Source organism: Octopus bimaculoides, chromosome 7 (assembly GCF_046866305.1).
Source record: "Octopus bimaculoides isolate indiv1 chromosome 7, ASM4686630v1, whole genome shotgun sequence".
Lineage (NCBI taxonomy): Eukaryota > Metazoa > Mollusca > Cephalopoda > Octopoda > Octopodidae > Octopus > Octopus bimaculoides.
Window position 1 is genome coordinate 89,419,023 of NC_142934.1, and position 26,795 is coordinate 89,445,817.

General features: G+C 37.9%; 1 protein-coding gene and 1 long non-coding RNA gene across 6 annotated transcripts in view; one reads left to right on the plus strand and one right to left on the minus strand.

Moving 5' to 3' along the window:
* Window positions 1-26,795, minus strand: part of LOC106880977 (uncharacterized) — a 169,550-nt gene that overhangs the window by 132,957 nt on the left and 9,798 nt on the right. For 3 of the 5 annotated variants that reach the window (XM_089355598.1, XM_089355602.1, XM_089355599.1), the window contains exons 2-3: window positions 22,578-22,654; window positions 11,273-11,330 (exon numbers count right to left, since the gene is read on the minus strand). In XM_089355598.1, the coding sequence (XP_089211724.1) occupies window positions 11,273-11,330; window positions 22,578-22,654 (135 nt within the window). The remainder of the gene's footprint in view (window positions 1-11,272; window positions 11,331-22,577; window positions 22,655-26,795) is intronic. The other 2 variants (XM_089355600.1, XM_089355603.1) reach the window with 1 other exon arrangement.
* Window positions 26,508-26,795, plus strand: part of LOC149134801 (uncharacterized) — a 49,218-nt gene continuing 48,930 nt past the window's right edge. The window contains exon 1 of the long non-coding RNA XR_016242687.1: window positions 26,508-26,646. This is a non-coding gene — a long non-coding RNA (uncharacterized LOC149134801). The remainder of the gene's footprint in view (window positions 26,647-26,795) is intronic.

A 26,795-nucleotide genomic window follows, 5' to 3' on the forward strand; every position in this document is an offset into this window, starting at 1 on the left:
ATTTGTATCAGTTTGATTGTCAATTTGTATAATTGAATAAAGAGTACAAATAGAAATGTCGGCAACAACAAATTAAGACAATCAACCACTAATTTTACTTAGCAGAACAAAACAAATAAACATAAAGGATTATTAAATCAAGGTTAAATATGAAGTTAATTGGTATGTATGAAAGTAAAATTGTAATTAATTACTATGTAACTAATTTGTATACAATTCGTGTGTTTTATTATAAAAAGTAGAATAAATGATTTTATTTGAGAAGTATTAGTGGCAATCATGTCACTGCTATTATAAATACTTGAAGCCATTAGTATTTAAACTGGCCGAATATGGCCCAAATATTCTGTTTTATGTTTAGAATGGCTAGATATGGCCTCTCGCACATACTCTACAAAAATAAACAATCACGTCATAGAAATCTCAAAGCTACAGGATGACACACGATTATTTAAAAAACAACGTGAATAGAGAAGGATTACATTTGACAGAGTAATCTGAATGCTAAAGGGATTAATGTCATTGGAAATCAATCTATCATTATTGAAGACAAAATTCCATCCAATCTACAAAAACATGGAAAAGTAGAGGTTAAAATGATGGTGATGATATTAAAGTGTATGGGAGGCTTTGCTAATACCCATGACATTTTTGCCAAAGTTCTCAAGCATGAAAGACCACTGAGGCATGATGTACTGCAACAAATCTGCAATAGATCTGGTTCTACAGAGACTATGCCAGTGGCTAGAATCCTAACAGGCTGAAGATGATGGAAAGTGTTGTTGTTTATAGCCATTTCCAATGCTTTTGAGATGGTGAAGGTGAATGGAATACAAGGTATGATGTTTTCACAAAGTAAGTACAGGTGTGCTAAGAAGTTTGCTTCCCAACCACATGGTTTCAAGCGTCTTCTACTATGGTGCCAGGCTGATTGAATCCTTGTCAGGGAATCTGGTAGATAGAAACTGAAAGAAGCCCATCATGTGCGTGTGTCGTTGCCATGACAGTGAGTGGGTGTCACTGTCATGCCTAATGAGGTCCTTTGTTTCTGATGTTCCATGAAAACATGGAGAAATATTACCTTGCTTCGAAACAAGTGAAGGTCAACAACAGGAAGGGCATTCGGTTGTAGAAAATCTGCCTCAATGAATACCCTACAACTGGTAAAGGTGCTTTTTACATGGCACCAGCATCCACGAGCCTGCAAGATTAGGAAAGCACAGCTGGAGAGGGATGTAGGGGACGTGCCTCTATGCAAAGAAGCACAGCAAACCACCAAGGGTCTCAGTCCCCTGTTATCCCCTCTATTGGGCCCAACATCTGAAGATCCTTTCTCACTACTTCATCCCGTCTTCCTCGGTCTACCCCTTCCATATGTTCTCACCACAATTAGAAACTGGCATATCTTGATGTAACTGTAGTGTACAGTCAGCTCTCTTGCACAATACATCTGATGCCTCGTTTACCTGACGACTTCCCTCAATATATTTCACATTAATTTTACAGTAGCAAGAAGCAGCAAACAGGACAAAATACTCAGCCCTATTTTTCTGGATCTACATTCCAAGTTCAAATTCCACCAAAGTAGATTTTACTTTTCATCCTTTTGGGATCAATAAAATAAGTACCAATTGAGTATTGGAATCTGTGTAATTGGCTTAATCCTCCCTATAAAATTGCTTGTGACAAAATTAGAATTTTACAACAGGAACTGCATAATAAAATCCTAAATTTTATGAGCATCTCATAGTAAATTAAACAGAAATGATTTTAACTAGATCGTTTTGTCAAAACTAAATCTGTTCTCTTATGCCATAATGGGGAGAAGTCTTCTAGCTACGATGAATAGAAATTGAATTCAAGATTTAACATCGACACATATATTGATAGTAGAACACTAATATTTACAGGAAGCTGATTAAATTTCTTTGTATCATATTTGTACTGTTCAGTCTTTTGCCTATAAGGCAAACAACTGTTTTACTAAATTCAAACATTTGCATACCATTATAAAAATGAGAAAGAAAACTTGTACCTTGATTTTGTTTTCTTTCTTTTTCTATTTTTTTTTGTTGTTTGTTATTTCAATGAGTGTTATGTTAATTAGTGAGGGAAAGGAAGCTCTTCCAAATTAGTCTGCAACTCTGAATTTCAGAACAGAAAAAAAAAATGCTGTTTAGACTGACCACCATGTTAAATGGGAATGACGATGCAAGTTTTCATATCTGCTATGTGTATACACACACACACACACAGTAGTAAGACAGGTAGGATGGAGAGTTTTGCTGTGGGTAGAGTTGGAAAGAGAACAGGTAGCAAACATAATGGCTTCTATGAAGAGGAGTGATATTTTACTAAGCCATCTTGGTTGAAAAGTAATACAAAAGAATTCTACAAAGTTTCTAAAGACTCTTGGCAAAGGAACAGAAGATTCCATGCATTCCTGTGTAAAGAAGAAGTTTACCTCCCAACCACTTGGTTCTGAGTTCAATCCTATAGTGTGGTAATTTGGCGCAGGCGTGGCTGCGTAGTGAAATGCTTGCTCCCCTACATGGTTCTGGGTTCAGTCCCACTGCGTGGCACCTTGGGCAAGTGTCTTCTACTATAGTTTCAGGCTGACCAAAGCCTTGTAAGTGGATTCGGTAGACGGAGACTAAAAGCCCATTGAGGATATATATGTGTGTGTGTGTGTGTGTGGTGTGCATATGTGTGTCTGTGTTAGTCCCCCTACCATCGCTTGACAACCGATGTTGATGTGTTTATGTCCCCCATAACTTAGCTGTTTGGCAAAAAAAAACTGATAGAATAAGTACTAGGCTTGCAAAGAATAAGTCCTGGGGTCAATTTGTTCAACTAAAGGCAGTGCTCCAGCATGGCTGCAGTCAAATGACTGACAGAAGAATAAAAGAATAAAATGTCTTACTATAACCCTGGGCCAACTTGTGAGTAGATTTGGTACACAGGAACTGAATGAATCCCATCATGTGTCTGTATGCGTAAGTAACATGATTTATACAAGAGTAAATACAGTGTGTGTGTGTGTGTGTGTGTGTGTGTGTGTGTGCATGAATTGATGTTTCCTTGTCTATTGTAGAAAGTGTCCTCTTCATACGAGAATGTTGTTTGTTTCCAGTCTTCCATAGAAAACATGCCTAGTTAAAGTAATTACCTTGCTTGGAAACAGATGAAGTTTGGTGATAGGGATAGCATCCCGTTGTAGGAAAATCTGCCACAACAAATTCCATCCAACCCATGCAAGCAAGGAAAAGCATACAATAACAATGATGACAAAGTTAATAAAACAGAAAATTCCTGCAACAAACAACTCAGGCATCCAAGAACTAAATGAGGATATTAAACATGGCAGTGTGTTAGGCTGCCATCTTTGGACAGGCAATATCAACAATTTAACTTTCCTTTGCAAAAATGTTTGGGATCAAGCTATTGGTTATTCAAACAGAATATTTTCATTTTCCTCATTCATTTTTCATGATTTAGGGCAATACAGGTGAGCTGGCAGAATCGTTAGCACATCAGGTGAAATGCTTAGCGGTATTTTATCTGTCTTTATGTGCTGAGTTCTAATTCTGCCGAAGTCGACTTTGCCTTTCATCCTTTTGGGGTTGATAAATTAAGCACCAGTTGCACACTGGGGTCGATCTAATTGACTGGCCCCCTCCCCAAAAGTTTTTGGGCCTTGTACCTAGAGTAGAAAAGAATAATAAACATACACGAGGGCGGCAAGCTGGCAAAATCGTTAGCATGCTGGACGAAATACTTAGCGGTATTTTGTGTCTTTGCATTCTGAGTTCAAATTCTGCCGAGGTCGATTTTGCCTTTCATCCTTTCAGGGTTGATTAAATAAGTACCAGTTACGCACTGAGGTCAAGATAATCAACTTAATCTGTTTGTCTGTCCTTGTTTAACCCCCTGTGGGCAATAAAGAAATAAAATACAGTTGGTTCAAATCTGAGTGTCTCTATAACAATGCTTTCCATTCTGAACAGCTAAGTAATAAGCAGTTAGGAACAGGATGTGGAAGTCTGAGAAATCTAAAGAAAATGTCATCTTGAAAGACACAAGAAAGAAACCCAGGATATATCTTATTTTATAGCCAATGACTAGTTTCAGTCATTGGACTGTGGCCATGCTGGGGCATCACCTTGAAGCGTTTAGTTGAACAAATCAATCCCAGTACTTATTTTAGACTAGCACTTATTCTACTGATCCCTTTTGCCAAACTGCTAAGTTATAGGATGTAAACAAACCAACACTAGTTGTCAAGTGGTAGGAGGGGACAAACACACACATGAATACACACACACACACATGTGCACATGCATACACACAAGCACAGGATGGCTTCCACACAGTTTCTGCTAACCAAATTCTCTCACAAGGTGTTGATTGGCCCAGGTCTGTAGTAGCAGACACTTGTTCAAGGTATTGTGCAATGGGACCGAACCTAAAACAATGTGGTTGTAAAGTGAGCTTCTTAACCACAAAGCCAAGCCTACACCTTCAGAGAAACAGATGTGTGAGATCCAATGTCAGAACAAGCAGTTAACCATATATATCATATTTGGTTGGAATCTAGTTTCCACATACAAACAAACTCTCTACCTGGTCACTACAACTACTCAAATCAGCAACTAAATCTCCATGGATTCCCACCTTACCAACTTAAAAGAAGGACACTACTTAATGCAGTCCTAGATGCATTAGATCTCGAAAAGAATAAAGGGGTGGGGCAGTCACAGCTGGAAACACAATTTAATTTAATCTTAAATCAGACCTAACCCATGCTTAACAATTACAGCTCTTTGCCAATGCAAAAAAGAAAAAAATTATACACATAGGTGCAGGTGTGGCTGTGTGGTAAATAGCTTGCTTACCAACCACATGGTTCCAAGTTCAGTCCCACTGTGTGGCACTTTGGGCAAATGTCTTCAACTATAGCCTCGGGCCAACCAAAGCTTTGTGAGTAGATTTGGTAGACTGAAACTGAAAGAAGCCTGTTATGTGTGTGTGTGCATGTGTGTGTATGCTTGTGTGTGTGTATGCTTGTGTGTGTGTGTGTGTGTGTATGCTTGTGTGTGTGTATGCTTGTGTGTGTGTATGCTTGTGTGTGTTTGTCCCCCTACTATCGCTTGACAACCAATGTTGGTGTGTTTATGACCCCATAACTGAGCGGTTCACCAAAAGAGACCAATAGAATAAGTCCTGAGGTTGATTAGTTCGACTAGAGGCGGTGCTCCAGCATGGCCAAAGTCAAACAACTGAAACAAATCAAAGAATAAAACATTAAAGAAATACAAGATTGTATCTCAGAGAAGATTGGCAAGAAAGGACCGGACAGAAGAAGATGGGAAAAGATTAGAGTAATTGGAAAGGAATACATCAACAGCAACAAGTGAATGCATCAGAGAGAATTCGAGACATGCCAAAGAGTTAAAAAACAGTAAAAATAAAGTTCTGGTGAAAAAGAGTTAATGAACAGAACACAGAAGTGAACATAAAAAGATGTTGATAACATCTGTCACTAATAATCATTCTTTTAATAATATGTCCACTGTCTATTCAGGACAGCAGAGCCTGATTAGGAACTGAGATTCTATGTATATCGGTAGGGAGATATTGCAGCTATCTCCAGCAGTCGAGTGTTCACCACTGATGGGGCCAGGGAAGGCCGAAATCATGTGATCAGGTGGTGATGGTGGCAAGTGATTTTTCTATCGCTGGCAATGTAAACGAGAATTCATATGCACCAAAAGCCCATATGGGAGGAGAGGGTTCCCCTCATAGTAACTATCGCAGTATAGTGTATTCTAACACAACATTCACTTTTAAGTGGGGAAAATACTACCTTTTGGTATTAAAAATGCTTCTGTTGCTAATAATTATCTAAAAGATGCTTGTTCTTCATTCACCTTTCATAAATGTTGCTTTGGCCAGGAGGAATTTAGGCCAACAGTTGGTACCCAACAATCACTGGGTGTTTCAGCCTTGAACTTTAATGCCTGCCCGTTGGTGGGTCAGCAATGGTGGCCAAATCACTGTTTACCATCTCCTCCTGGCTTTCAACTTAATTCCTCCCCCTTGCTCTGTTTCTGCTGCCACTTCAATCGTGTAAGCAGCTGTCTTTTGCTCTTTTCTTCTTATTCCAAAAATGGTAGCTGTACACAGGATGGGAGAAATTTAATAAATACAACACAAGAGTAAACATAAATAGAGGTTGTTCAAAGAACTGCAAATATGATTAATCTATTATTTGTTTGAGATAATGGTCAATCAATTTTAGTTCAAGACATTCTGAATGTCACCTGAAAATGTTACTGAAGAATCTTAATCACACGTCAGTCAATATTCAAACGGTACTCGTAAGATCAGTAGAAATGGAAAGATGGCAGTGTATGTCAGCATGACCTGGTAATGAGTTTTACCAAAAAAAAAAAGATTTGATCACAGCGTAAGACATAGAAAACAGCTCTTCTTCCTTACAACGGAATACAACTTATATAAAAAGATTAAGTATTAACCCCTTAAAGGGTGAGAAAGGTTTGCATTGAATGCCTGTACCAAACAAGCAAGAAACAAAAAAATATCTTAAGGATAGGTTTTATACTTATTTTCACTTTAGATAGGTACAAAAACCATGAAAAGGATATTTTAACTCTTCGATTATAAAAATAAAGACGAAAGGGCAATAAAAGAACTGTTAAGTTCCTAAATTTAATGTTTTTTTAATAAATTGGAGAGAAATCGGTTTACTATCTTCATCCAAAGTTAGTAGTAGAAGTATCATTTTCTTCTGTGCTATCTAAAGCATCATCATCGTCATCTGCTTCATTTGATGATGAAGGAAATCCCGAAAAAACTTCATTGCCACTTGATCTCTCCCATCAATAAGGACCACTTACGCTTAGGTGTATTCGACAAAGTAGAAGCTCAGGCGTCAATTGATGATGGCCGTATCCACATAAAATTTTTGAAACATCAGTTTATGATGTTCACTTCTCTAATGAAACATCAATTGATGAGGTCTACCATTTAAGGGTTAATGCCTATTACAAGGCATTTTATATTCATGTCATCTTACTTCAAAGAGGAGAAAATTTCACTAACTGAAAGGAACTTAAATAATAAATTAAGTTTCAACATTTTGAGGAGAAATTTATTCAAGAGCCTTTCAGTTTGTGAATTTAAATACTTCACTCCTGTCCTGAGATTTAGTTCAAAACCTGCTACACACATTGTGATGTATCATGATCAAAGACCATAACTCTGCTTAACTGTCAAGATGGTGAATAAATTCAGTTCATAATTCATGAATGCTTCTCATTTAGGAGATCTAATAGAAAAATTGATTTTTCTCCAACAAAACTATCCCTCCCAGGTTCAGTAAAGCGAGAGACAGGCATGAGCTCCCATGAGCACACATAAAAATAAACTGAGCACGTATTTTTGTCAATATAATTGCAATGCCAAACACAGTTATTTCAACTGTCATAAATTTGTTACAGACATTATTACAGAAATAATCCATGAGCATAAAAGATAGATAGCAGTCATGGTCAAACTGCAGGTCACATGTGGCGGCCTCTTTTGGGCTTCTGAATGGAACACCTAATTTCACATCTCTTTACTCTTTTACTTGTTTCAGTCATTTGACTGTGACCATGCTGGAGCACCACCTTTAGTCGAGCAAATCGACCCCAGGACTTATTCTTTGGAAGCCTGGTACTTATTCTATCGGTCTCTTCTGCCGAACCGCTAAGTTACGGGGACGTAAACACACCAGCATCAGTTGTCAAGCGATGTTGGGGGGACAAACACACACACACACATATATATATATATATATATATATATATATATATATATATGACGGGCTTCTTTCAGTTTCCGTCTACCAAATTTACTCACAAAGCTTTGGTCGGCCCAAGGCTATAATAGAAGACACTTGCCCAAGGTACCACACAGTGGGACTGAACCCGGAACCATGTGGTTTGTAAGCAAGCTACTTACCACACAGCCACTCATAGAATCAATAAAGTAATCATTCCTCTCAGAAAGCCATATTCCATGCATCCTTGTTGTGACAGTGGTATGGCATCATTAAACTGGGAACCATGTGAAAACAAGTTACTGGTGCTACATGTGTTCAAATTACACACCCAAAATCTATTATGTCTACTCCAGTGTCCCATGACTACAGGTTGCCCTAGCCTCTGTGTCTACGGCAAGCTGAAGTAAAAAATCAATCACTGCATTATCTCCTTTGATTTGCTTGGTTCTTCCAGTCTGACAATATCCTGCTTATTAGAATATGTGACTTGATGTCATCCTGATGCAGACATCAAGAAAAAAGGAGGGTTAAAAAGCACTCCCTGTAGGATACCAGTAATTAATGTAAGACCAATGAAGCTATCTCTTTTTATATAGTATTTTGAGACCAATAGCAGCACATATCTAATCCATGACTAAGTCACAGCAATGAAACTCTACCCTTCACCCTATTTTGTAGAGGAGTAAAAAAAAAGAATGGTTATTTCAAGGAGTATTTATGAGACAAGAAAACATTTTAAAATACATTTTGTTTAGACTTTTAAAAACAGTTTTTAGTTACAAATCTCATGTATAAAAACTTATGTAATCATGCTGTTGTTGTTCTTGTTTGTTCCTTCTCAAGACATGCCTGGCTCATAAGGGCTGGTTTCCTGGTTTCATTGGAGTATAGGTTCCCCACCTGGATGGGATGCCAGTCCATCTCAAGTGAGCTGCTAGATGCAGGAGGAAAGAGTGAGAGAAAGTTGTGGCAAAAAGAGTCAGCAGAAGTTTGCCATTACCTTCTGCCGGAGCCATGTACAGCATAGGTGTTTCATTCATAAACACACACATTGCCCAGTCTGAGGTTTGAACCCACAAACCCTCGACCATGAGTCCCCTGCTCTAACCACTAGGCCATGTGCCTCCACTATGTAATCCTACTTTCTTTTGTTTTTTAAATGTGATGGTTTGGAAGTTGTAAGAGGTCAAGATATGTCCCCGTTTCATATAATAGATTAAATATTTTAATTAAGGATAAATTTACAAGTTTTAATTAAATGAAGAATACTTGAACAGATTTTTTTTTTTGTACATATATTTGGGAAAATTTAATAAATGAAATGAAAACATTTTTGCAAATACAATGATGCCAAACAGTTATTTGCAACTGTCACAAATTAGTTACAAGCATAGCAGATACATTCTAAAGGGCATTCTCTGAAGCTGTAAAACCTTTGAAGAATCTTCCTTTCACTCAGCACAGTAGTAAACCAGGTTACCATTTATATTCTTCAAAGACCTCTCTAATCTAGTGAGAGTTATGTACTCAAGACTTCATAATATTTATGGTAGGAACAACAACAAGCATAACATTTTCAAATTTTACAGAGAGCATAAGTTTTCTTGAAATATGCAATGAATTCTTGCATGTCACGGTTTACTAAATTCAAAGAAATTAATTCATCTTAATACGGACAGAAAACCTATCTTAGGCCCAATCATTACAGGGGTCCCCCATCTGTTGCTACAATGACAAGACTTCCAAGTGGGAAATTCAACTTTGTTGTTGCTTTCTTCAATTCTTCATAAATGTTAGATCTTAAAATGTCTTTCATTGTCTGAAGAGCAAGTAATTCTTAGATAATATTCAAAGATTTATCAATACCACATATGAAAATTGCTGGTTGGTCCAAATCAGATATATCTTCCATTATCAATAGCCAGTGGAAAGGAATCAAGTTCTCTTATTTTTCCTGACAGTGTACCTTCAATATCTGCTGCAATTTCTTCAACCTGTCTTTAATAATACGGAACGTATCAAAGCAACAGCATATGTTAATCACACTTTCATCAGTGTTTCTCTATTTCTAAGGCAGAGGTTTTTTCATATGGTCTTCAATAGTGAAAATGGCCAACATACCTTCAATGAAAAATTGCTCTATATTGATATTTTGGGGAGGGTAGTGTGGCCCACCTTATGATTAGACAGATCTCCTGCAACCACTGATCAAAATCGGTTGCCAACGCCAGATATATTCGTTATGTAAGCTATAGAAAAATATTCTATGATAAAGCCAGCAGGAAAATTTGCCGAATACACTTTCAGTGACAGACAATATACAATTTAATTCCAGTTATAAAACAACATCTATAATCAAGAAAGTAACCTCTTTTTAAGGATGAAACATTTGTTTTTTTTATCCACTGTTTTTAATACAAATTAATACTGAACCAAATTCGATGACTGGCACCCGTACCAGTGGAGCGCTAACAGCACCATCCAAGCGGGATAACTGCCAGAGCAGCAGTCTGGCTTCCGTGCTGGTGGCATGTAAAAAGAACCATTTGAGCATGATCGTTACCAGCGTCGCCTTACTGGCACTTGTGCTGGTGGCATGTGAACAAAACATTCAAGTGAGGTTGTTGCCAGCGCTGCTGGACTGACTCCTGTGCAGATGGCACATAAAAACACCACTTGAGCGTGGCTGTTGCCAGTACTGCTAAACTGGCTTTCAAACCGGTGGCACATAAAAGCACCCACTACACTCTCGGAGTGGTTGGCGTTAGGAAGGGCATCCAGCTGTAGAAACTCTGCCAGATCAGATTGGAGCCTGGTGCAGCCATCTGGTTCGCCAGTCCTCAGTCAAATCGTCCAACCCATGCTAGCATGGAAAGCGGACATTAAACGATGATGATGATGATGAATTTATTTTGTAGGAGTGAAAGAGTTTTAGATAACTATAGCCACTTAACTATATCTTTTCACTTCATCTCGAAGAGAATGACATCCACATCAATATATTAATATTTAAGTGTTATTTCCTTCCCAGACTTCAACTACTAGAAATACTCATAATGACTGTAATTTGCAAAAGGGAAATACACTGATTAAAAGAAGCAGCATTAAGTATATAAAAACAATGTTAAACCAGGCTGTTTTAAAGCTATTCAATTGTACACGAAAGCTGCTCAATATATTTTATAAATGTTTCTTTCCGTAACTTTATACATACAACTCTCGATCTTTGATCCAACACTTTTATAAACAAATTCATTCAAATGTTGTACTTTAAAAAAAAAACAAAAAAAAACTTGTTTAATTTCAAAATATAATTACATTACCGATTAAATATGTTAAGGGAAAAAAAAAAAACTTGTAAAAAGCCAAGGAGAAAATCCAATGATCTAAGAAACTAAAAACTGATTAAACATTAATACTTACTCCACATAATAAACAACACCTTCTGGGGTAATACTCCATTCCCAGCCACTAGGGAGATCTGCAAAAATAAATGGTAAACATAAAGAATTATAAAAAAAAAGAAATTAAAACCAAAGTTTTAGAATATAATCCACTACAAACTTTAAAGTTATTTCCTGTCTCAAGTGGATTCAACATAAATTAATAGATGCTACTTTAGTGTGCAGTCTACATGGCAGTCTCACCCTAACCCCTCGACCAGATCAGATCATTTCACAGCATAAGACTATCGATATAGCAATAGACTGCATGCTAAAGTAGCACCAATTAATATATAATAAGTCTATGTCTATCTTGAGACATGATTTTTCTTTTTATTTTTCAATGTTTCTGTGAAACAAGATGTTAATTGCATTGGTGTTTTTTTTTCTTTTATTCTATTTCTTTTTGTTGGGCTGCAGCCATACTGGAGCACCATCTAGAATCTTTTTGTCAAACAAATCAATTCCAGTAGATTTCTTTTTTCATTTTTAAGTCTGGTACATATTCTGTCAGTCTAATTAGCTAAACTACTAAGTTACAGAGACATAAACAAACCAGCTATGATCACCATGTAGTAGACACACATATACACACAAAGACACACAGTTTCCATCAATCAAATTCACTCACAAGGCATTGGTCATTGGTCAGACCATAATTACAGTAGAAGATACCTCAAGGTTCTGCACAGTGGGACTGAACCTGAAACTACTTGATCACAAAGCAGGCTTCTTAACCACACAGCCATGCCTGTGTAACAGCTGAGTGTGACAGCTTGTAAAAACCGATTCAGAGTAAAGGAATGAAAATGTCAGGTTGTACTGAGTTTAATAAAAATGCTGGTGCCTCATAACAATCACCTAATACACTGTGCAGTGGTTGGCATGTTAGGAAGGGCATCCAGCTGTAGAAACCATGTCAAAACAGACAGCTGGATACTGGTGCAGCTCAGCTCTCCAGCTCTTCTCAAACCATCCAACCCATGTCAGCATGAAAAACAGGCATTACATGATGGTGATTAAGATTCCCCTTAAACAAGATGCCAGTCCTTTGCGAGATTCAAAGCCAGCAATTTTGAAGGGAGTAGGGAAGTTGATTACATCAATCCCAGTACTTCACTGGTACTTTATTTTATTGCCCCTGAAGAAATGTAAGGCAACATTCACCTGAGTGGGATTTGAACTCGGGACATAAGTGCCGGAAGAAATGCCACAGGGCATTCCTGTCTAGTGTGCTGACAATTCTGCCAGAAATTAGGCCAGCAGTAAATGATATTCAAGTTGAAGGTAAGATCATATCTTTAAAAATAAAACAAAAGGAGAGAGGAATGATAGATAAAATCAAATCAGGAGAAGCTACACACAGCACCTGTTTAAACTATAACGAGAGTAGTAGATACAGGTGATAGGTTGACTATTAACAACTAATTTTATATGAGAAGAAATAAAAACCTCCAAATGGAATTTATAAGCAAGACACAAAAATAAATAAAATATAAAGCTTTATGATTTTATATCTCTAAACAGATTGCAGAAACAGAAATAGACTATTTTCAATGTTCTTTAGAGCTTAAAAACTGAAATTAACACATAAAAATACTGAAATAAGTAAACAAAGAAATGTTTAAATATACAAGACACCTCAAGGAATAAATGAAAAATGCAGATAAAACTAGACTGATAAGATATATGCTTCACAACCAGGTTGTAGATCTGGATTTTAATCCAAATGTACAACAGCATTTCGGACTTTTATTGCAGTCTGGGGTAGATGAATGCCTTGTAAGAGAATGTAGATGGAAACTGTGTGGAGCCCATTGTATGCATATACACACACACACACACACACACACACACACACACACACACACACACACACACACACACACACACGAGGGTGAGTCAACAAGTAATGCCATTTTGTTTAGGACAGGTATAATAACCAACACAGGAACATGTATCATACATCAAAATGAAGCTGGTCCTCTGTGGATCACATCCCTACTTCTCAACATAGTCACTGTTTCTCTCAATAGCAATGCTCCACCTTCGAATGAGAGCATGTATCCCTGCCCCGTAAAATTCTGTTGACTGTTCTTTGAGCCATTTCTTCACTACAGTTTTCACTTCCTCATCACTGGACTATCATCTCTTTGACCCCATGAAAGAGGGTTTGAGAAGCAAACATTATTCCAGTGATGAGGAAGTGAAAACTGTAGTGAAGAAATGGCTCAAAGAACAGTCAACAGAATTTTACGGGGCAGGGAAACATGCTCTCATTCGAAGGTGGAGCATTGCCACTGAGAGAAACGGTGACTATGTTGAGAAGTAGGGATGGGATCCACAGAGGACCAGCTTCATTTTGATGTATGATACATGTTCCTGTGTTGGTAATTATACCTGTCCTAAACAAAATGGCATTACCTTTTTGACACACCCTTGTATATGTGGGTGTGTATATGTTTGTGCTTCCTTGTCAGCACATCATGTGAAAGTTGTAAATGAGTGTCATTGGCATGCATTTCCAATTTTCTGCAGAAATTGTGTCTGGCTCTGGGGAAATATAGAGTTACTTAGAACTAGGTGGGTGTTGACAACACAAAGGGTATCTGGTTGTAGAAAATCTGCTTCAATAAACTGTCTGACCTATGCAGAGACGGAAAAGATAAAGTTAAAGCAACGATGATAATGATGTTCAAGTGAAGGTTGGAGCCGTTTTAACTTGCATTAAATAACTTTAGAGAAACCAAAGTCAAAATTCTTTAGGAAACTTCAAGTATTTTAGTTCTGTATCTACTGGTTTTGTTCTTGTTCCCATATTACTCCTCAACTGCCATATTTGATGGCATAACAAATGCACAGACACATTAGAAGCACCCCAATTCCAGTTGCACATATTCAGGAAAATTTTCTAAGTGCATTAAAAAATATAATATTTAAAGCAATCTCACAATACATAACAAAATATTACAAAAGTACCACAAGTACAGCAGAAAATATTATCATCATCGTTTAACGTCCGTTTTCCATGCTGGCATGGGTTGGACAGTTCGACTGGGGTCTGGGAAGCCAGGAGGCTGCACCAGGCACCAGTCTGGTAATGTTTCTACAGCTGGATGCCCTTCCTAACGCCAACCACTCCGAGAGTGTAGCGGATGCTTTTTACATGCCACTGGCTCAGGGGCCCAAGGGGGCTGGCATCGACCACAATCAAATGGTGCTTTTTATGTGCCACCAGCACGGGAGCCAGTCAAGGCGGTGCTAGCATCAGCCACGTTCAGATGGTGCTTTTTACATGTCAATGGCACAGAAGCCAGTTGGGGCAAAGGGGCTGGCATTGACCACATTAAAGTTTAATATCATCATTATTATTATCATTATGAAGTTAAGGCATGAGCTGGCAGAAATGTTAGCACGTCGGGTAAAATGCTTAGTGATATTTTGTCTGTCTTTACGTTCTGAGTTCAAATTCTGCTGGGGTCAGTTTTGCCTTTCATCCTTTCAGGGTTGATAAATTAAGTACCAGTTGCATACTGGAGTCGATCTAATTGACTGGTCTTCTCCCCAAAAATTTCGGACTTTGTGCCTAGAACAGAAAAGATTATTATTATGGAGTTAGGTGAGATAGAAGGGACCATCTAGATCAGTGGTTTTCAACCGGGGTCCACATGACCCTTAGGGATTCATATAAGAATCTATCTGCAATGAATTGGTTAGGTTTCTACAATACACAAAATATTAAATTTTTTTTATACAATATAGGCGCAGCATGGCTGTGCATAAGTGCAGCACCGCTGTGCATAAGTGCAGCATGACTGTGCATAAGTGCAGCATGGCTGTGTGGTAAGAAGCTTGCTTCTCAACCACATGGTTCCAGGTTCAGTTCTACTGTGTGGCACCTTGGGTAAGTGTCTACAATAGCCTCGGGCCGACCAAAGTCGTGTGTGTGTGTGTGTTCTCCCACCATCGCTTGACAACCAATGTTGGTTTGTTTATGTCCCTATAACTTAGCGGTTCAGCAAAAGAGACTGATAGAATAAGTGCTAAGCTTACAAAGAATAAGTCTTGGGGTCGATTTGTTTGACTAAAGGCAGTGCTCCAGCATGGCCACAGTCAAATGACTGAATTCCTAGTAATATTTAATAATAAAAATATTATAGGATTTTTTTTTTAATGGCTATGAGGGTTCAGTAGAGCAAAATAAAAATCACAGGGGTCCCTAGGCAAAAAATGGTTGAGAATCACTGGTCTAGATTAAAATTAGCCTATAGTAATGAGCATCAGGGATATAATTTAATGAAGGCCCAACTTGCAAACAGAACCTGATGTGATTGTTTTTCAGACATTTTTAAAAATAAAATCCATCTTATACAACATCAAATACAGTAAATATTTATAATATTGACCTAACCTTGCCAACTAAGTAAATAACACACTTTCCTATTAAGTTGGATTATTTGCTTGATTAGCTAAGCTACACTACTTGAATAACGAGGACACAAGTTGCGCAAAATGGTAGCAGAGGATACATAAAAACAAAAGAGAGGACAACTAAAACTTAGGTTAAGACAAGATCAAACCTTGTAAAGTAGGTCTCACTTCAAATGAAAAACAAACAAACACACTATATAAATTGTTACGTAATGGAAAAGTCTGTTTAATATGTTGCTAAATTCCCACAGTATACAGGATTTTCAACAGATGTCATAAAACACACTTTATATTTCAAATTATTGACCTCAGTGAAAACATACATTTTCATAGCCATTTCATGACAGACGCTGTCAAAAGAATTCCAAACCATCAAAGCATCATTGATTTCCTTTTTTTTAAATTTTATTCTCTGTATTTCTTGCAAACATTTGTCCTGTTGATGTAAAACATCTGCTTCCTATGTCCAAGCAGTATGGAAATACAAGCTATGAATCAATATTAACCGATGTTGCTTCTTTTTTTTTTTTTCTTTGTTTCCTTTTTTTTTTTTTATGTTTGTCTCATTCCCCACTTTTTTTTTTTTTTTTCATAGAAGTCATCACAGAAAAATGTACTTGCTTTGCAAACAACATTATTAAGTCATATATTGAAAACTGTGAGTGAAACAAACAATTAAAATCTTTAGAAAAAGACTAAAAGGAACTTCTTACAAAAATTAAGAGTATTTATGAACCAATTAATTATATTTTTATGAAGCAATTAACCAGAGACCTTTCTATTGAGACAAAATCAACGTTAAATGAAACTTATCGAATACTTATCGTGGCACTCCGTCGGTTACGACGACAAGGGTTCCAGTTGATCCAATGTAACAAGACCAGATGACCTATTATTTCAATTCTCCTAGATATAGCCGGCTGCATCTGTGTGCAGGATAAGTTTACATCCTGGCTCAAGCACTTCCCAGTTGGACAGGGAACAAATAAATTACATTTTCTCTATAATTAGCTCACTCTACCACTAACACAACATACCACACACGTGTACTTTACACCTCCCCTCTCATAGCACTTACACACATTTACCTACATACACAAAACCTCCTCAGTAAGATGCCCACAATCACACACACACACACACACAAACACACACACACACACACACACACACGCTGTTCATCATCTCAGTTGACTCAAACTTCACTTCTGCTGAGAAACACCATTTAATTCTACTAATTCCATCTATTTTTAGGAATGTTTCCTCATCTATAAAAATATTAGTGAATTTTTCTATTTTTTTCTACTAATCTCTTTTTCTTCCTATGTATTTTGTCAGAGAACCATGGTCTAAAACGCTGAATCTTCCCCCGTTTCTTCCCTTCATCATCATCATTTAACATCCGTTTTTCCATACTAGCATGGGTTGGACAGTCTAACTGGGGACTGGCAAGCCAGGAGGCTGCACCAGGCTCCAATATGATCTGGCAATGTTTCTACAGCTGGATGCCCTTCCTAACGCCAACCACTCCGAGAGTGTAGTGCATGCCTTTTATGTGCCACCGGCACAGGAGCCAGTCAGGAAGCACTGGCATCAGCCATGTTTGGATGGTGCTTTTTACGTGCCACCAGAACAGGAGCCCCCTGGGGAGGGGGGCTCAGTATAAAAATTAACTTGTATACATATCTGCTTTTATAGGATTTCATTTTCTTTGTTCCTGAAATCTTTTTGCACAATTTCTTTAAACAATAGATTTAACAACATTGCATAGACATGGTCATGTAGTTAAGAAGCTTGCTTCCCACGAACTTGTGGTTCCAGGTTCAATCCTACTGCTTGGTACCTTGGGCAAAAGTCTACTATAGCCTAAGGCCAACCAAATCCTTTCAGAGGATTTGGTAGATGGATACTGTAAGAATCCCATTGTGTGCGTGTATACAGACACACATACACACTCCTATCTTAACAACATATAATGGTTGCAAACAAGCATCAGTGTCATACAAGCAATGTCTGGCCATGGAAAAATAACTTTACCAGCAAACGGGTGAGGGTTGGTGACAGGAAGGGCATCTGATTCTAGAAAATTCCAGCTGATCCATGCAATCATGGAGAAATAGAATCAAGTGATGATGATGGATTCAATAGCCATGAAGAATGTTAGAAGCTAATTTAAAACATAATGGTTGACAGCTTTTTAAATTTTTTCTCATGATTCTTCAAGCATTGTATAAATAATTCAACAGAGAATGACAACTCATTTAAATGTTTAAATATCATGAGTTTAATATAAAGATTTTTGATGACTTAGACATCTGAATTTTGGAGTTATTAAGAAATTAATGTCTTGATAGTATCAACATTTTTCCATATAAAAATGCAAATTCTTCAGAGATGCTTTGATATTTAAAACAAAAAGACTTATTTTGAAGCATTTTAAAGAAAATGTTGCTCTTGCAGTGACACATGGGTTTTGACACAAGGGCTTTATGATGGTTGATACAAACATGAACCTTTCAAGGAGACAAAATTACACACCTATTAAAGCAAGTCCTTGCGAAAAATTAAAATTGCATTTCATATAAAAGCAGTCTTCGATTTCCCTTTCAGCATTTTAATCTCCACTTTTCTATGCTTGCATGGGTCAGGCAGAGTTTATTGAGGCAGATTTTCTATGGCCAGATGCCCTCAACTGTTTCCAAGTAAGGTGATATTTCTCCACGGCCAGCCATGTTTAGGCAGAATACGGGAAATGTGTGAAATTGCTTGTATGATAGTGACACTCATTTACAAAGAGACCCACATACACACACGCTGCTTTTAGTTTCCATCGACTAAATCCATTCACAAGAATTTGATCAGCCAGGGGCTATACAAAAAAAAAAGACATTTCCCAAAAGTGTAGTATTGTAGGACTGAACCCAAAACCATGTGGTTGGGAAGCAAACTTCTTAAACACACAACCATGCCTGTACCTTTGTATATGGTAACCACTCGAGTGCAGGTTTCTAAACATGTGAACCCTCAAAACACATCTGATACTCAGATTACAGATGACCTTCAATAGAATTGCATGGTCTTCACTATCAAAGGTAGCAGAGAGATAAAGTGACAAAGGTGTAAAGATAAACTGCAGTACTTGAGACTTAAGAGATGAGATTAATCCACAATATTACTTGATAAGAATGAGTGTATAATCTATATATATATATATATATATATATATATATATACACATAAAAAAAAAACTAATACAATTATATTTTGCAAAAATGTGTACCACTAGTAAAGATAAATAGGTTGAGTGGATAAAGTCATCATCAGCATCGTTTAACGTGTTTTCCATGCTAGCATGAGTTGGACGGTTCGACTGGGGTCTGGTAAGCCAAAAGGCTGCACCAGGCTCCAGTTTGATCTGGCAGTTTCTACAGCTGGATGCCCTTCCTAATGCCAACCACTCCAAGAGTGTAGTGGGTGCTTTTTACTTGCCACCGGCACAGGGGGCAGGAGGATGGCAACACCCACGATCGGTTGGTGCTTTTTACGTGCTACCGGCACAGGGATCACAACTACAATTTCCATTTGATTTTTATTTTGATGTACTTGATTCAAGGTCTCCTCAAGCACAGCATGTTGCCCTACGATCTAAGGTACTTTTGAATGGGCTGGGGCTGGTTATGCAAAACTGGTGTAGGATACTGCCATGAACTCACTATATTTGCCGGGTCTTCATAGTCACAGCATACCTCCAGGTTTCGGTCTTTCGTCATTGCCTCTGTGAGGCCCAACATTCAAAGGTCACTGGTCCTGAGTTCAATCTGTTGTAGGTGTCTCACAACAATTTATCATACATTTCATCATCATCATCAACCCCTGGATATTACCATGTTGAACCCTAGCACTCATAAGACCGGTCACCCAGATACTATGTTGTATAAGAGACCAAGATCGTAACATTCCCCCTGGACAGGACGCCAGCCCATTGCATCAACCCCAGTGTTTTTGTTTTTCTTTCTTTTAAGCACTGCACTTATACTATCAGTCATTTTTGCCAAACCACTAAGTTACAGGTCATAAACACACCAAAAGCGGTTGTCAAACGGTTTACATACTACAACCTCTCTTCTTATGTCATAACGCTGACCACTCCACCCCTCCACTTCTGGTTCTGTAGTCTTGCAAACTGCATAGCAGCCTCATTAGTGCTGGTGGTATGAAAAAAAGCACCCAGTACACGTTGTCAAGTGGTTGGCATTTGGAAGGGCATCAGGCCATAGAAACCATACCAAAGCAGACACTGGAGCAGGATGCAGTCCTTGGACCTTTTGGGCCCTGAAACCATCCAGCCTTTGCCAGCATGGAACATAGATGTTAAATGATGATGATAGAAACAGTTGCATTTTGGTGATGAATGTTATAGTGAGGTAATATTGTGGATTAATCTCATCTCTTAAGTCTCAAGTACTGCAGTTTATCTTTACACCTTTGTCACTTTATCTCTCTGCTACCTTTGATAGTGAAGACCATGCAATTCTTTTGAAGGTCATCTGCAATTCTGGACCCTGAAACCATCCAACCCTTGATACAAAGATACACACATAGATATAGATATGCATGTATACAATGGGCTTCTTTCAGTTTTTGTCAACCAAATCCACCCACAAGGCTTTAGTCAGCCTGGGGCTAAAGTAAAGAGACATGCCCAATGTGCCACACAGTGAGACTGAACCCGGAAGCATGCGATTGAGAAGCAAACTTCTTACCACACAGCCATGCCTGCTGGTCATTAAATTTGTTGTTAATTATTGATGTCCCTTTTGGGAAAACGCATTAATTATTCAAGCTAACATAAGTGTCTCTATTTGATCACATCATCTGCTACAGATACTATATATTATACCCTAACATCTTGCAAAACAGGAGAAAATAATCCTGAATGCACACGTGTCGAAGAAAAGGATGAATCAGTCAAGACTCTAATGTTATTGATCAGAGTTTTGTAAGATCAGGTTTTACCTGGAGGTAAATTACAACAAAGGAAAAAATATGTTAATGATGTAGCAATATAAATTTTATGTTTAACAATGATTACAACATAAAAGTCTTCAATCATAAAAGATCTATTTAATCAGAGATAACCCAAGTCAAATGATAATTTAATAGCCCACCAAAACATCAAGCTGCTCATTTATATTCTCAGGATATTATGGAAATAATCAAACCTTAGTTTTTGTGATATGAATGAGTATTCAGTGCTCCTTTCTAATTAAATAATCAATTAATCTTACTTCCTAATACCATTGAATTTTTCTTTCAGACATTACAGTATATTCAGACAGTTACTACAGGACCAGTAAACAAGGATGAAACTATACTTCTGCTGATGGTAGCTACGAATGCAGAAACATTTCAAGGTTGTCTCCCTTGATTTTACCAAAGAATGTTAGCTAAACGCTGTTTTCTTGGTCACCACATTAAATACATTTTGTTTTGATTTGGGTTTTTCCTCTGACATTGAAAACAGGATTAAATAAACCGACATTTTTATTTACTACCTACGTTGAAAAGCATTGTTTAAAACAGCCAACAAGCTACCCACCCTGCGGTTAATCAACCTGCTAGAAACAACAGCCAAATCTCTCTCCAGTCACAACTAATGGTGAAAATAGCACACATTGGATAATGTGGACCTTATATGCACTGTGAACTAAAGATAGGATGGTCATGGCTAGAACACGTGTGGTTAGAAGTCTACTTAATGAGGGCTGGCCTAAACTATAACCAATATTTTAAACAAATCTAGATTGAACTACCGAGTGAGATTTACACAGCCAGCAATATGCATACAAGTTAGTGTGTACCTAAATAAAAGGTCACCATGAGGGCAAGGTCTTTTATTATAGGGACCAAGGTAAAGTTTAAGCATACACACAGAACAAATATCTCTCATTGATAAGAAAAGAAAAAAATGGGCGGGGTATATTTACATTATGCTGAGTCTTAAGAAGCAACAGAGAAGGCATTTTATCAGTCCAGCGGAAGTGAGGGGATTGCAGTACTTGTGACTGTAATTTAATATTAGGGAACTAGAACACATTGTTGAGGAAATTAGAGGAAAAGTTTCCATAGGTTGGTAAACATTCCTCGCACCAGATAAGAAAACAATAATGCCCCCGATGCAGTCTTGTGAAGACTAGGTTATCGGGATTAAAAAAAAAGTTAGATAAGTTGACGATCGTGAAAAGTAAAAATAATTTATAAGTAAAACAGCGATACAATATCAGGGACTTGTATAGTCAGGGGGGGGGGGGTAAATGTATTGTAGGAAGCCACGTCTGTCTCCTACATACGTACGAAATATTCTTTCCAATTTTTGGCCCAAGTTCAACAATTTTGACGAGAGGAGTAGGTCGATTATAAATGACCCCCGAAAACAAAAATGAAAAGCAAAGCCGATCTCAGAAGAATTTGAACTCAGGAACCGTAAAGAGTCGGAATACATACACGAAATATATATATATGTATATATATATATATATATATATATATATATATATATATATATATATATATATATATATATATATATATACTGGAAATAGGAGCCAATGCACCCCCAACTCGACCCTCACCCCACCCATTCCATTTTCGGAAAATAAGTGCACAATTATCTGCAGAATGGTCAAATTAATTTAAATGACACGAAAAAACCTGAAATATTTATTATCAATTTTATTTAGTGTTTTCAGCGGTCAGCATACAATCTTTGCTTTTTATAAGTATATATATATATATATATATATATATATATATATATATATAAAGGTTAATTAATTGCAAGGAAATCAACTCACCTGGATCGTACAACAACCCAGACTTGGCAGATTTGTTGGTTGCAGGATGGACCCATGAGGTAGTCTCGTGCAAATCGCTAAACAAGAGAAAAATTGGAAGAAAAACATGACATACACAACCCTTACCGAGACATACACACAAAAAAAAACAATACACAGGTACAAACACTTTAATCAAAAATATCCAATAAACAAAAGTTAATTAAACAAGATCGATCAACATTTTCTGATAATGAAACATTTTAATTTTTTTTTTCTTAACTATTACAATGCTTTTTATATCTAGCTAAAACTTCGTATTTTAGTGAAAATGTCGAAATTTGTCACTGAATTAATTATAATTATTATTATAAACATTATGTGTTGTTAGCCCATTTCCCTCTCATCGGTCAGCTCTGGCCTATAAATGTTCCAGTCGTGACCATTCCATCTTTTATTGGCACAGTATATACTACGACTGCCATTATTCAGTGTCCTATCTTTTTCTTATCGTTATTTCCAAGTCAGTGAGGTGTGCGTTAAAGGCGATAAGACTGCTATTTCTAGCAGATCTAGAAACATGGTAGAAGATCGATAAATAATTATTGGAAGTGTCTATGTTAAAAAAACTCGGTGAATGTGAAAAATAGTCGTTTGTATGTATGAGTTTGGAGTCGATATAATGTTTTATAGTCTTCGATCAACATTCTTAAGGATATGTAGCTGGGGGGGGGGGGGCAATATGCAGGATGCCCATAAATTGCCTTTACAATTTGGAATGTGGAAGTTTCAAAGTTGTAAAGATAATTTATAGACACCCTGTATATCTCTTACTATAACAAAAGGTGTGGAAATAGTTGTGACACGAAATTTCAGATTTATACTGAGATTATGTGACGTTCATGTCCTTCTGAAATGTTGTTGGCACTCCATCGCTTACGACGTCGAGGGTTCCAGTTGATCGGATCAACGGAACAGCCTGCTCATGAAATTAACGTGCAAGTGGCTGAGCACTCCACAGACATGTGTACCCTTAACGTAGTTCTCGGGGATATTCAGTGTGACACAGTGTGACAAGGCTGACCCTTTCAATTACAGGCACAACAGAAACAGGAAGTAAGTGTGAGAGAAAGTTGTGGTGGAGCTTTAGGTGTTTTCGCTCAATAAACACTCACAACTCCCAGGCTGGGAATCGAAACCGCGAGTCCGCTGTCCTAACCACTGGGCCATTGCGCCTCCACTCAAATACATAAGATATAAAGAAATAAAATTACTACAACGACCAGAAATCGAAACTAGAAAGCATGTCCCAGGTACCATGCTATAACGTTTAACTCAACTAAGCTCCACACATACCAGTTATTACCAAGCATACATATAAAGGAAACTCCAGCTGTGACCATCAGGTCTTTTTTTTTTTTTTTTTTGTCTAGGATCAAATTGTCCAATATGTCCCTTTAAAAGGAAAAGAAAGGATAGTAGGGCGTTATATACTTTCATAGATCAGGGTTTATGTTTTGCGAAACACACCCCTTAACTGAGACAACAAACTTGCGACAGCTATAAAGATGTATTGCCTGTTGTTTCGACCCAGAACAATCCTGAAACGGCAAGACTATAACCAAAAGCGCTCCAACTATAACCATTTCATCTTTTGGCATCTTTCATTTATTTATTACCGCCTTAAAAGAAATAAACAGGTTGTTGGCACGGCTGCAATCTCTAGCAGGTGTATGTCGTTGTACAATACATAGGGCAGACTTAAGTGGAGACACAATGGCCCAGTGGTTAGGGTAGCGGTAGGATCGCGGTTTCGATTCCCAGACCGGGCGTTGTGAGTGTTTATTGAGCGAAAATACCGGCAGGGGATGGTGGCGAACCCTGCTGTACTCTTTCACCACAACTTTCTCTCACTCTTTCTTCCTGTTTCTGTTGTGCCTCTAATTCAAAGGGTTAGCCTTGTCACACTGTGTCACGCTGAATCTCCCCGAGAACTACGTTAAGGGTACACGTGTCTGTGGAGTACTCAGCCACTTGCACGTTAATTTCACGAGCAGGCTATTCCGTTGATCGGATCAACTGGAACCCTCGACGTCGTAAGCGACGGAGTGCCAACAACAACAGGGCAGACTTGAAGAATAGCTATCGCTATATCACAGAGAAGGAAATGGGTAAGTCTTTTATAAATTTTCATACAACGGAAATTACTATTCTGAAAAAAAAAAAAAAGTGGCGGGGTCCGAAATTTTTATTTAAAATAAAAAATATTTTTGCTCCTCAATTCCTTGGTCTTTTCCTTCCCCAAGAGATATTGATAGCTGTCCATTATAAATAGGTCTGGATGTTGTGAACACAACCATTTGGATAAGAAGAACTAAAGCCAGAATTTTATTTCCTTTCCTTTTGAAATAGTTAAAAACACTCCAAATTGCGTCACTTGGGAATGGCATGAATGTCAAAACATCCGATTTGTTTCTTTACATAAATATAACACTTCAATATTTATAAAAGAAAGGTTTTATACGTGTCCCACACACCTCGATTATATGTGTATGTGTGGAATGTGTGAAAGTGTAATTGAATATATAAGCTGACAATACTTGGGAGCTATCAAGTGGAAGCATTTGAGGCTATGTCCGATTATTTAAGTAAATGTACTCATATTCAGTGCACGTGGGTGGATGAACCGACATACACCCATAAACAAAAACAGGTGAGAGACAATCCGGAAGAGGCGTAAGTAGAGGAAAACCATTGTTAATATCCCTTCAGGTTAACAGCTGACCTCAGAAAGACAAAACGTAGGTGTTTTGAGGAGGAAGAGAGGAGCAGAATGACAGCAGCGAATGGTGATTGCAGAAGAGGCATTCCACTGAGAGACCATCCTTTCAAACTTCCAACACTCAAGTTAGACACACTCTTTACAAAGTTCACTTTTAAATGAAGTAAAAGCAGCGGTGACGAAAACTCGAACAGAATCTTCCAAGATCATTTGAAACTGCTTACAACATCTACAAGACCTACCCACTGCTACAGAATAGTTAGTAAAACTTTACAGACACTCTGAAAGAAACGGGAACCCTGGCTCTGGACACTTGCTGGGGAAGGATTTGTCCCAAAAGAACAGAACCCGTCAGAAGAGTAACACATAGTCATTGCATAATTAAATCTTGCTTGCCAAGGCCTACCTAATTATGCTCTACCATCTGATCTTAATATGCATCAAGAACCAGGAGCGGTAATCGTGTTTCTGATGTCACACACGGTTTCGCTGAAAATTTCTCCACTAAATGGCAGAGAGTCGATAAGGGTGTTATTGGCAGGATGCACAATGTCTGTTCATATTCGTAGTTACCGTCAACCTACTTTAACGATAGGGGAATACAGTGAGAAGACGATAAATTATGACAATACGAGACGTCTAGCCTGCAGGGCCTCCATGAACGAGATAACGGTGATGACGAGAAGGTGGTTGCGTGATCACGTATAAAAGACAAACCCAAAGAACTGTCGGAACCTGAGCATCCTAAGACGAAAACTGGGAAACAGCATTTTCACCATTCAGAGGTTCAAAATTTCTATGATACAGAAAAGAATCCAGTGGCTTCAGAAAAATTGTAACACCACTCATAAGAGCTAAGGTATAGTTGAAGACATCATGACCCAACAAAACCTCTGTAAGATTTAAGATATGGTGCTTCCAGTACGACATCGTACCCAAACTGTAATGGCCATTTAGACCTGATAACTTCCCCCCATGACTCAAGCAGAAGCAATGGAGAAATTGCACATACTGTGTTTGATGGCATATTCGACGGATCCCAATTTCAGCAGTGTGTATTCAGGGAAAAATGAACATCAGGGACAAAATTAGCTGATGAGGGTTGGCAACTTTGCATACAAGATCGGAGGTGATTTCTCTGAGACTTCTTTTGATTTGGTAGGGTGCGTCTTACCATACCATCAAATACGGTAAATTCGTGAGAAGCTGGTTGGATGCTCCTCCAACTTTAGCTCAGTTAACCTGTACACGTTCCATAAGCTCCACTTCACAAATCCATAGGTAGTGGAAGAATTCAAGGTCACTAAGGTAAGTTACTAGACTGTTATCTGAGAATGAGAGAAGGCGCAATGGCCCAGTGGTTAGGGCAGCGGACTCGCGGTCATAGGATCGCAGTTTCGATTCCCAGACAAGGCGTTGTGAATGTTTATTGAGCGAAAACGCCTAAAGCTCCACGA